Here is a 16,591-nt window from a genome sequence, read left to right as displayed (position 1 = left end):
TGTTGTAATTTGTGTCTAGAGAAGAGTTTTATATTTCATTATTAACATAGCATGTTTTTTGTAAAAAATCTTCCTAAATAACAGTATTTTGTCCTTTTTATACAATTCTTGGCTTTTTCTGCATGATATATTACTTGTTTCAACAGATATTTATAAAACTAAGCTCTGAAAATTGACATTATGCAGAAGTTAAAAAAAACTTAAATAATGTAAAAAAAAACTTGGAAAATCTTTCAATCTGATCGTGCTTCATTGATTTTTTTTATATACAACAACCAAAAATATTTTACAATCAAATGCTCAAATAGTTAATTGTCAAGAAATAGGTGTTGATCATTTTGCTGTTCAAATACTGATAAGTAAAGACATCTGAAATTTCTTTTATTACAGTTTAAAACTGCAAAAACCAGACCTATATATAAAGCACAGCAATTTGTTTGTTTTATTGTAAACTTTTTTCCCTATGGAATTTTTATCTACAGAATGAAAGTTAAAACTATTTATATCATTGATATGGGTTGCCTTCTGTAGGGTGGGGAGAGATCCAAACAATATTAGGCCAAGCGACATTTTTATATTGTAAGCAAAAACATGGTGTCTATTTTATGTTATTGCAAATCAACTAGGAATCATTGGTCAGAATTTATTTTTTAATTAATATCCAGCTAAATGTGCGTTAAGCAATAATCAATGAATCAAATGTTATCGCCATTCAAATTTATTCAAAATTCCACTTTTTTTTTTCTTCTGGTTATATGCTTCTTTTAACACTAACTTGATGACAAGGTGAACTAAGACTTTTATACTAGGGTACTGAACATGTACGTCAGATACTTTGTCTATTGTTTAATTTTTCTGATGTCGTATAATTTGATATTCAAAACTCTTAAGAATTTAAATTGCCACTGGACATTGAGAAATCAACAATTGATCTAAGAACTAAGCTTCTAGCTTCCATAAAAGAAAACACCACAGCCAAAACAGGAGATACAAGATTCAATTTTACTTCACAATTCCATTTACATGTTCTGGTGACTTGTAATGAATTATCTCCCTTTAGTGATTGTGTACCCCTTAAATCATGTAAATCTTTGGCAACTTAGTAGTTATATGCTAATTTCACTTTCAAAAGATTATTGTCGACTGAATTTTAACTTTCTTGATTTAAAAACAATGAGAATAACTAAAATGGGGCTGAAGTAGTTATAAATTCCATTATTATTATTATTTATATATATAGTTTTAGTTCACACTTTAAAAGTATTATTTGGCATTGTGTAAAATGTAGACATGTGCCTGGTTTGTGGATTTATTTTTATCCTGTTCTAATACAGATCCCTCCCTTTTCTTTTTTTCTCTGCAGCATGGAATTGCATAAGAATTTGACCCTTGACCCGACTACCTCGACTATCCCAACAACATCTGCATCACCCTTGACCTCTGTTGTTCAGTCCCCTCAGCAGCTGCAGGCCTCTCCGTATGCAATTACCTTGAATCAACTTGCCATGAACTCGATGAACTCGATGAACTCAATGAACATGAACGCTATGAATATGAACTCCATGAACATGAACATGAACATGAATGCCTTGAAACAAATGCCAGCAGTTCCATATCAACTGGGCCAGTATTTTGGGATGATAGATACAGTAGGACAGGCTCCTGTACAACAGAATAAAATGCGAGTCGGGGTGGCAGCAAATGCTATGTTGACTGAGAGGAAGAAAATAGCACCCTACTAACTGTCTTGTGTTGATTGTTATTGCACACAATCGGAGCACCTCACTCGATGGTTGTGCTTAACAGGAATAATTATACAGCTTTATATGGTATTTTTCATCAGAGAAGCTGACTTAAGTTCTTCTACTAAATGCCTTTTTTTCAAGGATCTCCTTGGTATGAAAGAATTTTTAAAAAGCAGCTTTGAATGCTGATAATTAGTTCAACCGGAAAGAAGTGAGCTGCTCCGTTTGTACATAGATGTGATGTGGTCACATGCTAGTCATGTGACCTATGTTACTTTGTCTCATTATTTATTTTGTTAAATTGTTTTCCTTTGAAATCATTATTGAATATGATAGATTCAAACGGAAATGTATCAGAGTTATTGATAATTGCTAAAATGTTTATTTTTGGTTAATACATTTACAGGTTTATTTTAGTTTGCCAAAAGTTTGTTTTTGATATGTATATATTTACACAATTAAATGTGCAGTATAACTATGAATTAAAGTAATTGTTAAAAACTTGTTAATTAGAAACATATCACCCTTGACTGATTCAAATTTTATATTTTCAATTTTGTGTATAAAAAAGACGAAAACAATTAGAAAAATAATCTATTTTTCTTATTTTATAAAATAAATCATAAATGTTGTGTTGGTGTTGTCAGCTTGAATCTTTTCACAATTCTTCAATGATTTCATTTTGTTGATTTTTTTTTGCCAAAAATTATGTATAAAGTCAGTAGGAGTAATATTTGACCTATGATTAGCCAGAATGAGTCCAATCAATGTTAACCTGCATGTATACAGACGTTTTAATAGTTGTTATATTCAATAAGCAGTTTCTTACAAATTCATGAAAATAATTTATTTTTTTGTATAAAAAAATGTACTGTTATGGCAATTTTAATATGAGTAAGCATGCTTTATTTAGATTTTCAGTTTGGTACCAGTTATGTCTTGTTTAACATTTAAATTCATTGAATTTAACATTTAAATTCATTGAATTATCTGATTTCTTACTCTTACAATAAGTTAATGAATTTGTGCATGATAGTGCTTTAAACTTTAGTATGAATAATGTTAAAAGTGCAATAGATTTTCTAATGGTGTTTAGTATATCTTGTGTAAAGTTGATTAAACACTCTTAAACACTAAAATGGCTACCAATTTGGGAAGATTACCCATAATGCTTTTCAATTTTACACAAGATGACACTTTCCAATCATTTGTGATATCCATTTTGTTTTATGTGCTCACAAATAAGATTATAATATGGTATCCAGCAGTATCACCAGTACTTTGATTTTTTACAGATATAAGTACCATAGAGTTATCTTTCTTTGATTTGGTCGAAGTAAGATTTATCATTAGTGATTACATGTATATGTTACATCTGGAATTGATATACTATTTAATCAGCGGTTGGCCAGTAGTAAAGGCCTATGACCTTTAGATATCATGACTGGTGGTACCACTGGATTACTGCATTACAATCTGACCATCAGTACTGTCATCTGGCACGTTTTATTTCACTAGAACATTTAGCACTTAGAAAAACTTGATACTCATAAAACTGATGATTATCAGTGCAGTTATGGTGTTATGTATGTATATTGAGGTATATAAGGTCATTCATTAGAAGGTTAACATTCCAAATGAAAAAAAATCATCCGTCAATTTTATCAGGGTAGCAGTGTATTTTTTTTTTTAATGCCATTTTGTTTGTTACAAGGGCATTTAGCCAGATTCTAAGTCATTTGTATTCCATATTTATATCTTTAGTCTTAACTTATATACAGGTTATTTGTCCATATCAGAAACAATTGATACTCTCGTTATAACATCCAGGTATGCTCCAAAATGCTGTGGATGGCATAATGCTAAATTTTCAATGAAAAATTTTAACATACTGAAATATCCAATTTTATGGGATAATGTTGCACTTTGCCATCAACAAGTGACACAATATAAGCATGTTTGCATATTATGATGAACAGTTCTTTACAAGAAAAAGTTAAATGGGCCAAATTTCAAGATATTTTTGATGCTTGTTAAAAACTGACATGAATATTCCCAAAAATCTGTTGGATAAGAAGTCCAATTCACATGTGATCAGTTAATGAAGCCTGGTCTATGAATTTATTTGGCCTTCTGCAGAATGTGATTAAAACTCCCAAAGGGATATAGAAAAATAGACTAAGTTCATATAATATTAGATACTGAATGGAAGGAAATCCTTATAAGATATTACCGATTAAGTTGATGTGAACAAAAAACTTGTACAATAAGGAAAGTAGTTCAGTTTATATATATATAGGTTAAGTTCATTGTTTTAACTTGATGCTTGCCAAATATTTCTTCCCCTCTGTGTTTGTTAATTGACAAGTATTTGCATAAATCCAAATGAAACAATTACTTGTTATCTTCACATAGTAGAAATTGTTCAGAATGATATGTGTGTTCTCTAGAGAGATCACATCAATACATTCAGTAGAAAAAATATTTTAGTTCATGTTCAATTTACACTTGATTTAAAGAACACAGAACCATTGGGTTAAATAAGAAAAACATTATTTAAAGTTTAATCAGTTTTGTAGTTGTCAATACTGGTATAACCTGATGTTAAAAATGAACCTAAAGGTACTATTGACAAATTTTCAAAAAATATATAATTCTCACAAAAAAATCAACTATTTTTTTCAAACACAAGTAAAGTTGACAAGTAATTGTTTAAGTAATATGTCTCAAGAAGTTGGATATAAATCCATACCCGATGCTCATTATATTTTGTTATATAAGATTTATGTATATTATTTAGTCCCAATATTTGCAATATTCCATTTTAAAACTTAAAACTTGTTTTGCATGAACATTGTATGACTCTTGAAAAGTATCAAGTTACAAAAATCTTGTCTCCTCATATGAAATTTAGATTTATATTGCTATAGATACCTCAAAAACAATGACCTGTTGTGTTGTTTTAATTCACTGTCTGCCAGTTTTGTTTTGAAACTTAAGGTATCAAGTCATGATAAAATGTAGATCAAATTACCCAATACCTTGAAAATAGGACATAAGTATACCAAGTCTTAGGCATATAAATTAAACAAGATTGGACTTTTTATATGATTTGAAAGTTAGAAAAGAAAATCTTCTCTTGCTGTAGTAATATCTTTGCATTTTGAACCTCTGTTCAAAGGCCACCTCTCTTGTAAGGTCAGTTATCTCTGGTTGCAAGAGTGACATTTATATACAGTTTGACTGTACTTTAATTGTATTTGTATTCTTTTTTCTAAGTTTGCTGAAAAACCAGAAATCCACTGAACTATCATAAATTTTGAACACTCAGCCTGGTCTATTTTGGTGATCATGTAATCAGTTATTCTGCAACATCTTTAAAATGTTCAAATCAATTTGAAAAAAAATCAGTTTTTCAATTCCATGAAATATGACTTCAAAAGAATTACACAGAGTATGAATCAGCTCTGAGCAGCAGATAGGCAATATACTGGAACCTACCAAACATTTGAAGCTTGTATAGAGTCATATATATGTTTTGAATTAACTTTAATTCCCTTTTTGAGTACCTCAGCTTTAGTGATTTGCATAATTGATTTGGTTGCAATATAAAGCATTATGTTTTTGCAATATTAATCACAGATTGTTGTGGGTTTGTCATAAACATAGAAATATATATATATAACTTGCATTTTATTTATATATAAAGTAACATATATCATAGATTTTGAATTTTATGTGCAGTATTTTTAAATGTTTAAAGTTTTGATTTTTTTTTTAAGTGTTTTGAAAATTGTTCAAATCAGAAAGCCAAATTTTGGTCACACTATTTTGAAGTTTTTTCTTGTATGAAATTCTACCCATGTGAGCTAGATCACAATTACAAAAAAAATCTGTAGCTGTGTAAAGGGCAATGGAAGCACAATTTCTCGATTATTTTGCATTTTCTTTGTTTGGTAAGTAAAAAGTATACAGTAAATTGTATGCAGAGTTCACAAATTCAATGCTTTTGTTCCTTCTAGAAAAATTTACCACTGCAAATGAGTAGTCCTTGCCATGACACTTTTTTGTTTGATCAAATGCAATTTGGAATGATTATTTAAAGAAAGCTTTCAGAAGGAACTTAAAAATTTTAAGTGCACTGGGGAGAATTGCTGCTTGGCAATAAATTGCCCCTCTTGCCACCAGAGTTTCACTTTAGGAACTCGGAACTGAATCAACAGTCAGTTCACAACAAACTTTTTAAAGCATATTATACCAAAATGAATCCTTTTCATAACAAAAGTTAAATTGAAAATCACCAAATTTGAAAAAATTCCATAGGCCCTTACATGTTAGTGACCTAGCAAACATGGGTTGATTCTTGTGTTGAGGTTGTACATAATTAATTCCATTGCCATATTTCTTGTCTTTGTGTGTATGTGGTATAGGTTGGTTAGTATAATTTTATTGCTTGGAAATGATGGCTTGTCTAAATGTCATTTTACTCTATATATTCCTTGAATATAATTGGGTGCTTTCAGTACTTAGTTCCTTCTAGTCTCTAAGTTTTCTGATAATCTTGGTTACTATTGATCTTTGGTTATACAAGAAGGTAATACACATCTTTTTACAAAAAGCTAATTGGATATTGGAAAATAAAGGGTTAGACATTGTTTATTTAATTTTCTAAACTTAAATCAACCCAAGATTATCATAAAATCCTATAGTGTTCTTTTGTTAACATAGATACCTCTTTTTTCAGTATTTTGATAACTTGACTTCCAACTTTAATGGCATTTATTTTTTTACAAGGGTAGTGAGTGCAATTTTGTAAAAAAAAATATTTTTAATGTTGATGGTTTGGTAGTTTATAAGTAGAAATTAGAGAGAGATTGTTGAAAATCCTGCCATTTATAAAAAAACATTTTAAGGGGTCAGACTCGGATAACCCCAGTTCATTGTCCTGCCATTTGTTGTGCATTGCCAAAATTTGTTGTGTTCGAAGTTGTTTTAACAGTTCTTCTATCTTGCAATCTTTAAACGTCTTCGTACTCTTCTATTTTTAGGATAACATCAGAGATGTGCGGAATGGGAATTCGTTAAATGTGGAGAGGACCATAGATTTTAATCGATGTTATCACTTGTTGTTTTTTTTTAAAAGACAATCAGCACTGAAAAAGTTGAGTGTCTGACTTGATTGGAAAAAAGACCAAAAGTTTTACAGAGTTGTCTTTCTTGAAATAGCATTTAGTTGATGTTTTTTTTTTCATGCCAAAAATATTTCAGTGAGGATCATTTACATAATTTTTTTCAGATTCAAACATAAATTAAATTTTTATAAATTTACAATCATATAATGGCTTGATTGTGAAGCCAGACTTGACATAGCCAAATTTAGGTTGTTATATAGTGCAATATTTGTCATATTTTCGTACTCAGTCAAATATTTGCACATTTTGTTTTTACTATTTATACAAATATTTACTGAGTTGGTCATTTATGGAAAACATTTATTTCATTTTGAAGCATACATCTATAAAAATTTTGGAAGTAAGTTATTTTGTTTATAAAGCATTCCTTTATGCTGACCTAAGCATTGTTTTCTCACTATAGATTCTCTGTGTATAGGGGATCATAGTTTGAAAAAAATTCCTTTAGATAATAGAAAACAAAACAGATATTTCTTGACAGTAAAATAAAATAAAATTCATGTTGAATTATGATCATAATTCATCAAGATTCAGAATCACAATAGAATGATAAACATTTTATTTTTTTGGAAAAAGTTAAAACTAGAAATTTTTTTAAGTGTATCAGAGTAGCAATGAAAACTGGTACTAAAAATACCATATCTCAGCTTCACAAAATGATGACAGCTAATGGCATATATATATTGTAATATTACGACTGTGATAAATATGTGTAATATGTGTACATTGTTATACAATCATCTATTGACAATGTGAAATGGAAAATTATTTTTATTTTGCAACAAAATATCCTTTCTAGGTCTTTTGTGGATCAAAAGTTTTGAAATTTGTTTCACTTTTAAGAATTCTCAATTGCTGTAGGTCCTGCATAGAGATGTACTAAGGGATGACTCAAATCTGCAAAATGTTTTCTTTTTCATATTCAAAATACCCTTTTGCAGAATATAGAATTGTAATTGGATTTTGAGGTCCTTATTAATTAAACCAAAAATTGGATCAACATAAACATATCAAATGATTGATTTAAGTTATTGAATTACTTCAATTGTAGACAGACAATTTATGTCAGAAGCAATCCCTTATACAGTGAAATCTGTCAAAACTCAACACCTTTACACCTAAAGATTTTGATCCAGATTAGACATGTATTTTATTCATACAGGTTTAAAATATGAATGAATATTCATTGCTCGTCTTTGTACAAGAGTGGTGTTTTGACAGTTTTTACTGCTAACTAAAGTATATATTCTCAATGACAAACATTACACCATTTGTTTTACATAAAGACTGACATGTTATTATACAGTTCAAGTAATGGATATCAAAGGTCTAGTTTAAGAGTACATCAAAATGTCTGCCTAAAATGAGGGTACTTCAATAGCAAACGTAACAATCCTTTATTTTTAATCATTTGATTTTTATGATAAACGTTTTGTAGTATTTTTAACAGTTTATGTTTAATAAATGATGAAAATGCACTTTTGATATGTTGATGAAAGATATACTCATAGTTCTCAATCCCCACGTAATTAGCATTTTCTAGACAATTTTTTCTGGTTCAGTTCTAAACATAGAGATTTGTTACCTTTAACAGGTATAGGTTACTATTTTGTTTATGGGGTACATCAAGGGATTATTGTGTACGGGGTATGTTGGGGATTTATTATTGGGTATATTTTTTGTTTTGTGTTCTTTTGACATATTGTATATAACTGTTGAATCTTGTATATTGAATTGATTTGTTGTTTTTTTTTTTTTGTAGAAATCTACGTAATTTTATATAATTTCTGAACCCATTTATTGACATTCATCCTTTGATTGAAATTGGGGGAAATTTATAATCTCCGCAGCCACATGATAAATTTTGATAAAAATTTTAAATTTTTAAAGCAGAAATGCAGCCAGGTTGTAAGATCATTTTCATATCTAATGATGTCATTTTAATTTCATTCTTTTACTAGAGAAGAAAATTAAAATATTTTCCCATTTACAAAAATATGTCCTTTAATCTTTTGAGAAGTAAGAAAACTAATGGTATTTTAGTGTTTTCACTTTCCCATGTGACTGTACTTATAAAGAGTGATCGTTATGAATGTTTATAAATGGGACCAGAGAGATTTTTTACATGTGAAAATGTGTGAAGTGAAATCGGACTGTTTTCCAAAAGGGTAATTATCATCATAACTATTTATCATTTATTTATTATTATCATGATGAAAAGTCATTAAAAAGGTGCTGCACCTCTTAAGATTTATTTATTGTTTGTTATTTATTTGTTAGAACCACGGTATAAAAAGTAGACTAGCATGAGGAAAAGGAGACTTGGGGTTAAATCACGATAAGATAGCAAGCCAACAACAACATAAAACAAACACAATATCTAGAAGTCAATGATAGGCAAGTTTTTGTATTAATCAAGCTGTTAAGTGGCCTAGATCAAGGCAAGTTATGGATTCTACCAAACATCTGTTGACAACATTTTAGAAGATTCATGGTCTTTGATAATTACATGTATAAAAATAAAGAGATGTCTTATGATTTCCATGAAATGAGACAATCTATCCTCCAAATACTGAAGGACAAGGATGTAAACAAGTACAGGTTCAGTACAGCCTTCAACAATGAGCAAAATCCATACCTGGCACACCCTTTTGTGGAAAAAATTTGGTTGATTATTTAGGGAATCACTGAAGCATGACTGGAGCGGGCCCCACTTATGAAAATTTCTGGATCAGCCAGTAAATCTTCAACTCATCTCAAACAACATGCCATATATCAAGCCAACTTGAACAGATTCTGCCAACAATCCAACAGTTTGAGTATGGTTCAGATGAAGCACAGGTCTCTTGTTCATAGCAAACCCCCTAGCACTGCTCAAGCAAGCGGCCAAACTTTAAAATAATATTTTGAAAGAAAATTGTCCTTAATATGCATGAAATATATGCCACTTGACGTTCAGCAAATGATCAATTTACAGGAACTGAAGTGCACCTACTGTTTTCAGTTATTATATCCATTATCTTTGAGTGGGGCTATATCACCTGGTATGTCTGATCGTTCGTCCAACAAACATTTCGTCACTTTCACAAAAACTAATGGACAGAATGGCTTCGATTTTTGTCTGTTACTTGACTGTGATGAGTTGTAGCGTGTCAGCTGTTTTCGGATCAGTCAGATGCATACTTCCTATTTCCTGATACTTTGAAACTTTCAATATGTTGAAAGAACTTGAATATTCTTCACAGATTTCTCTCCGTATACTATTGAACAGAATGTCATCGTATTTAGTCATCTATTCAACCGTGATGAGACATAACATGTATGCGCTATCATGCGCTCATTGCGCAGCTGTTTATTAGATTTGATAGACACGTACCTCCTGTATTCCGATAATTTGACATACCTGGTTTTTTTTACTATTTTGTTTGTTGCTTTGCTAAGGAAAAAGCCATTTGGATAAAAAAATGTTAGGAAGTTAGAACCTTAGTGTCTTAATAATTTTTAGATTGGTGAATGGGGAATTTTAAAAAAGTATATTACATAAATCATGATAGTACAGAAGCACTGACTACTGAGCTGATGCTGAGACTACTATTATATAGTAGTCGCAGGCTGGTCATATCCTCGTGAATACTCGCATCTTAGTTAGGACTTTGGAAAATTCGTTGCCGTTAAATTCTGAGTAAAATCTATTTTATAAAGAAAGGGTTTTTGTCGAGCCTGCGACTTTTGTCACAGAAAGCTTGACATAGGGATAGTGTTCTGCAGCGGTGGTGGCGGCAGCGGGGTTAACTTACTTCTTAAAAGCTTAATATTTCAGAAGGTAGAAGACCTGGATGCTTCATACTTTATATATAGATGACTTATGATATGAAGTTTCCGTCTGTCATATCATCCATTGTCCTTGACCTCATTTTCATGATTCAGTGACTACTATGTTAATTTCTCTCTTATTATGAGTAATAGGATAACTATATTTAGTATGTGCGTACATTGCAAGGTCCTCATGCCGGTCAGATAGTTTTCACTTGACCTCAACCTCATTTAACCATTTACAAGCATTTAATGGTTATGAAATACATCAAAATGTTACAATCTCAAAATACACACGAGTACATTAAGTCAAAATTGTAAGACTTTCCAAAAAAAAAAAAAGGATCTGCAAAAGTGTGGATACTTTGTAATTGGGTCCAAACTTAGTCCTTCCTCTCAACGGAAATATGTGAATATTTTTTTTTTCAAATTTACACTTGCTTTGAGCAAAGCCGTTGATCTGAGTTCTATATCCTGCTTGAAATTATCAGACTGAGACTGGTATCCAAAATTCTAAATGAAAAAAACCTCACTATAATCATGGAAAATATAAGACTAGCTTGGCAAAAACGAAATGAAAGACATGTGTTAATTGATCAAAAACTTCAGATTATTAAAATGTAATGGAAAAATATCATTTGTGTACGGTAATGGATGTCTATAATACTATGTAGTTACTTTGTTTCTTTTGTGTTTTTTTTTTTTTTGTTAGTTTTATTTTTTGTGCTTTGTATCCATCTGATGAGTTCAGCTGATGTTTATAGTTTGTTCTTATGTTGTATTGTTACATCACTCTCCCAGGTTACGAGGAGGGTTTTGCGCCGGCAAACATGTGTCACATAGCCACATTCTATAAATGCCTATTCCAAGTCAGGAGCCTATAATTCAGTGGTTGTCGTATGTTGTTGTATATCATATTTGATTTTTGTCATTTGTTTTGTAAACAGATCGGGCCTTTAGTTTTCTCGGTTGAATTGTTTTACATTTGTCATCTCGAGGCCTTTTGTAGCTTACAAAAAGTCTATGGGTTTTTCTCATTGTTAAAGCCTACAGTGACCTATAATTGTTATATTCTACGTCATTTGGTCTATGATGGAAGTTTGTCTTCTTGGCAATCATACCACGTCTTCTTACTTGTATATGAAACATAACATAAACCGTTCAGACATGAAAGTTAGGTACAAGAATATTTTTTGGTGAATTCATACCACCATGGATTTTTGTGATACTATCTTAAAAGCTTCTTAAAGTTTTTGTAGTAAAATAATATAGGTCACGGTTACCATGATAGGTGAACATATCATTTGTATAAAACTAATGGTTTCTGGGATATTAACTAAACACAGAATAGGCGAACAAGCGTAAAAATACGCCACAGCCTAGTGACTTATTACTATTGACCCAATTGAAACCAAACATTGACTAAAAATGTCCTCACAGTTTCCAGTATCAAATTATGTCTGCTTTTTCTGCCGACAAACAACAAGTTCACTTAAATTATTTACGGAAAATCGCATAGACCCAGTGACTTATGTTTCAGTGACACATTTTGATTAAACAATTTCGGTTTATAAACCATGTGAATTTACTAAAACTAAGGTTTCGCCTCCTTCAAGCAAATCTGACCTCCTTCAAGCAAATCTAACCTAACCTCCTTAAAGAAAAGCCGACCTTCTTCAAGCAAAGCTAGTCTTCTTCAAACAAAGCTGATCTCCTTCAAGCAAAACCAAACCACTTCAAAGTTGATCTCCTTCAAACAAAGCTGATCTTCTTCATGCACACCTGATCTCCTTCAGGCAAAGATGACTTCTGACAAGTAAAGCTGACCTTCTTCTAACAAAACTGACCTTCTTTAAGCAAAGCTGATCTCCTTCAAGCAAAAAATACTTACTTCAAGCAAAGCTGAACTCCTTCTAACAAAAATGATCCCCTTCAAGCAAAGCTAACCTACTTCAAACAAAGCTCACCTCCTTCAAGCAAAGTTGTTCTCCTTCTAGCAAAGCTGACCTTCTTCAAGAAAAGCTGATCTTCTTTAAACAAAGCTAGCTGATCTCCTTCAAGCAAAGCCGAACCCCTTCAAACAAAGTTGATCTCCTTTAAACAAAGTTGATCTCCTTCAAACAAAACTGATCTTCTTTATGCAAACCTGATCTCATTCAAGCAGATATAACTTCCTTCAATTAAAGGACAATATTTTAACAAAACTAACCTCCTTTTAGCAAAGCTGATCTCCTTCAAGCAAAATGACTTCCTACATGCAAAGCAGAACTCCTTCTTACAAAAATGACCTCCTTCAAGAAAACCTAACCTCTACAAACAAAGCTGACCTCCTTCAAACAATGCTGATCTCCTTCAAGCAAAGTTGTTCTCCTTCAGGCAAAGCTGACCTCTTCAAACAAAGCTGATCTAGTTCATGTAAACCTGATCTTCAAGCAAAGATGATTTCCTACAAGTAAAGCTGACCTTCTTCTAACAAAACTGACCTCCTTTAAACAAAGTTGATCTGCTTCAAGCAAGGATGACTTCCTACAAGCAAAGCTGAATTCCGTCTAACAAAAATGGCCTCCTTCAAGCAAAGACCAATCCCTTCAAACAAATTTGATCTCCTTCAAACAAAGCTGATCTCCTTCAAGCAAAGATGGCATCCTACAAACAATGCTGACCTCCTTCTAACAAAAATGATCTCCTTCAAACAAAGCTGACCTACTTCAAGCAAAGGTGATCCCCTTCAAACAAAGCTGACCTCCTTTAAGCAAAGGTGATCTCCTTCAAGCAAAGCTGACCTCCTTCATGCAAAAATTATCTCCTTCATGAAAAGCTGACCTCCTTTAAGCAAAGTTGATCTCCATCGAGAAAGCTGATCTCCTTCAAGCAAAGCTGATCTCCTTCAAAAAAGCTGATCTCCTTCAAGCAAAGCTGATATCCTTCAAGCAAAGCTGGTATCCTTCAAGCAAAGCTGATATCCTTCAAGCAAAGCTGACCTCCTTTAAGCAAAGTTGATCTCCATCGAGAAAGCTGATCTCCTTCAAGCAAAGCTGATATCCTTCAAGAAAAGCTGATATCCTTCAAGCAAAGCTGACCTCCTTCAAGAAAGACAGTTTGATTGTGTTCTTTAGATTTGATGCCTTTGTTTTTATTGTTGGCTTCCAAAACAATGACTGCGAGAGTACCTGGTTGAGGTCTGTATTCCCAAAAAGCTGAATTTTGCATCATATTTTAAGGCCTATTTTACCGAGATGGATGATAATCTCCAAGCCAGCAGAAGATGAGCATCGACCAAACCAAATAGTTTTACCCCCACCCCTGATTTACAACGTTTCGCTATATATGCAAAAACTAACTAAACTGTCGAACCAGTCTTGAGGCCAGCATGCAATTACAAGACCAACGAGACAGTTCAATACTGTTTCAAAAATAATTGACCGACAAGAAACTCCGCTGCAAATGTTGGTGACACGGATAATAAATGACACAGGTTTATTAATCACTTAAAATACCAGAATATTAAATATAAAGAGCGTAATCAGTATTTATGTTTATGACATCTTTAATAAACAAATGAATGAATATTTTAACGATCCGCTATACAACGCAATTCAATATATATGTATATATGCTATAAACTTTAAAATAAAACATTGGTAATTTTAATTCCTTTTCAACTGTCTAATTCTAGTATTGACTACATACACTAAACTCATTAATTAAAACTGAAACTTTAATGATTCATTTTAAAATAAATGTCATGTTGATTTACTCCCATACAAAGTTTATAACTGGTTTGTTTCGTCAATACATCTAATTACGATCTACTCAACGTCAGAACAGTGGACTAATTAAAAAAAAGACAGGAAGAAGAGATATTTTGTTTTCAAGGAATCATGAGAACAGAAAGAGACTGTTCTGGTAAAATCGAATGATAATGTTGAAAAATTAAACTGGATTACACCTTCGCACAAACGAAAAAAGCAATATAAGTTTTGCGAGCAGACGACACATTGCAACATACCAACCAGCAGAACAGGAGTGGCTTACTAGAAATCGCTACTTGCCGTCAACGTTAATATTTGATTGGATGAAATATGATTGACGTACAACGACAAAGCGTAGGATCCAGACCCAACCTCCTCTTTGCGTCAGTAAGGATAGAAGGAATGTCGAGCAGTTAGCGAGGTTCAAAGACTAAATACGACACAGTTATTTTGTGCATTATGGTTCTATAAGAAAATATACGTGTATACAAATTTTCAATATTCAACTGGATTTAACAGATTCGTCTGTACTATTTTAAATGTATAATAGAAGAGAAAGAGAGGCGAAAGATACCAAAGTGATATTCAAACTCATTAGTCGAAAGCAAACTGACAATACCATGGCAAAAAAAAACGAAAAACGACGAAAAAATAAAAAACAGTACACAAAAATACAAAATACAACATAGAAGACTGAGCTACACGAACCCGACTAAAAAACCGGGGGTGATCTCAGGTGCTCCAGAAGGGTAAGCAGATCCTGCTCCTCATGTGGCACCATATTATAGAAAATGTGAACTTGTGCTCTCGGATAGACAAAAAAAATGAACAAAAGGAATGCGTCAATCACACAGAACACAAGTTCGTGTGATGTATCTGAATTTCACCCAAAAAATCAATGTCAATATAAAAATAAGAAGATGTGGCATGACTGCCAATGAGACAAATCTCCACAAGAGACCAACTGACACAAAAATTAACAACTATAGGTCACCGTACGGTCTTTAACAATGAGCAAAGCCCATACCACATAGTCAGCTATAAAAGGCCCCGAAATGACAAATGTAAAACAATTCAAACGAGAAAACTAACGGCCTAATTTATATACAAAATAATGAACGAAAAACAAATATGAAACACAGCAACAAACAACAACTCAATTACAGGCTCCTGACTTGGGACATGCACATACACAATGTGGCGGGGTTAAACTCATTTATTGGTGCCAAACTCTCCCCTAACCTGGGACAGTGGTATAACAGGACAACACAAGAACAAACTATGCAAAACAATGAACGAAAGACAAATATGAGAAACAGCAAAAAAAAAAGACAACCACTCAATTACAGGCTCCTGACTTGGGACAGGCACATATAGAATGTGGCGGGGTTAAACTAGTTTTAAGGCGCCAACCCTCCTTACCTGGGGCAGTGGTGTAACAAAACAACATAAGAACAAACTATAAAAATCAGTTGAAACTCATCAGATCGATACAAATAGAAATACATCTAACAAAAACTTGGTGGACGTGGCAGGGTACTTATACATCCCACAACAAAAAGACACTAAGTACAGATCTGAGAGTTACTGACAGCTAGTTGAAAGCCAATAACAACTAATAAAAAAAAATCATGCATCTAAGACTAAAATATCAATCAGTACACATCCAACATCCAATAGAATTAATGAAAGACGTCATTAACAGTCAGAGAAAAACACGACCTTGCATGTACAATGCCAAGATACAGTTATCGACAGATTGTAGATCCATGAATGTGCATAATTTATATATATATCAAAATAATATTTAGTTTGATTTTAATTTACTGATAACAAAATCAGACTACTAGAAAAATATATAAAAATTAAAATGTAATAATAATTTCAAATTAAATAACCTTTCCTCCATGTTAGTATAGTTCGTGTTGCTCAATCTTGTAGTTTTTTCACTGGTGAAGAGATTTGTGGATAATTGTCCTTCATCTCTTAGACTTCTACAACAGTATATAGTATAGTAGTCTTAGTTCATTTTCATCTTTTTTGGGGTCAAGATGTAGCTTAACCTTCGTTGACCGATGACCTTAGTATC

The 16,591-nt window shown here is 32.1% G+C and overlaps 1 protein-coding gene across 12 annotated transcripts in view; it reads left to right on the top strand.

The window, feature by feature from the left end:
* LOC127727865 (poly(rC)-binding protein 3-like) overlaps positions 1-9,191 on the top strand; it is a 152,378-nt gene extending 143,187 nt beyond the window's left edge. For 10 of the 12 annotated variants that reach the window (XM_052234988.1, XM_052235000.1, XM_052234996.1 and 7 more), the window contains one exon: positions 1,364-9,191. In XM_052234988.1, the coding sequence (XP_052090948.1) occupies positions 1,364-1,742 (379 nt within the window). In that variant the 3' untranslated portion in view covers positions 1,743-9,191. The remainder of the gene's footprint in view (positions 1-1,363) is intronic. The other 2 variants (XM_052234998.1, XM_052234999.1) reach the window with 1 other exon arrangement.
* The last annotated feature ends 7,400 nt before the right edge of the window (positions 9,192-16,591 follow it).

This window comes from Mytilus californianus, unplaced genomic scaffold (assembly GCF_021869535.1).
Source record: "Mytilus californianus isolate M0D057914Y unplaced genomic scaffold, xbMytCali1.0.p SCAF_2, whole genome shotgun sequence".
Classification (NCBI taxonomy): Eukaryota; Metazoa; Mollusca; class Bivalvia; order Mytilida; family Mytilidae; genus Mytilus; species Mytilus californianus.
The sequence above is the reverse complement of the archived record's forward strand: the minus strand, read 5'-3'. Positions and strand labels throughout refer to the sequence as shown.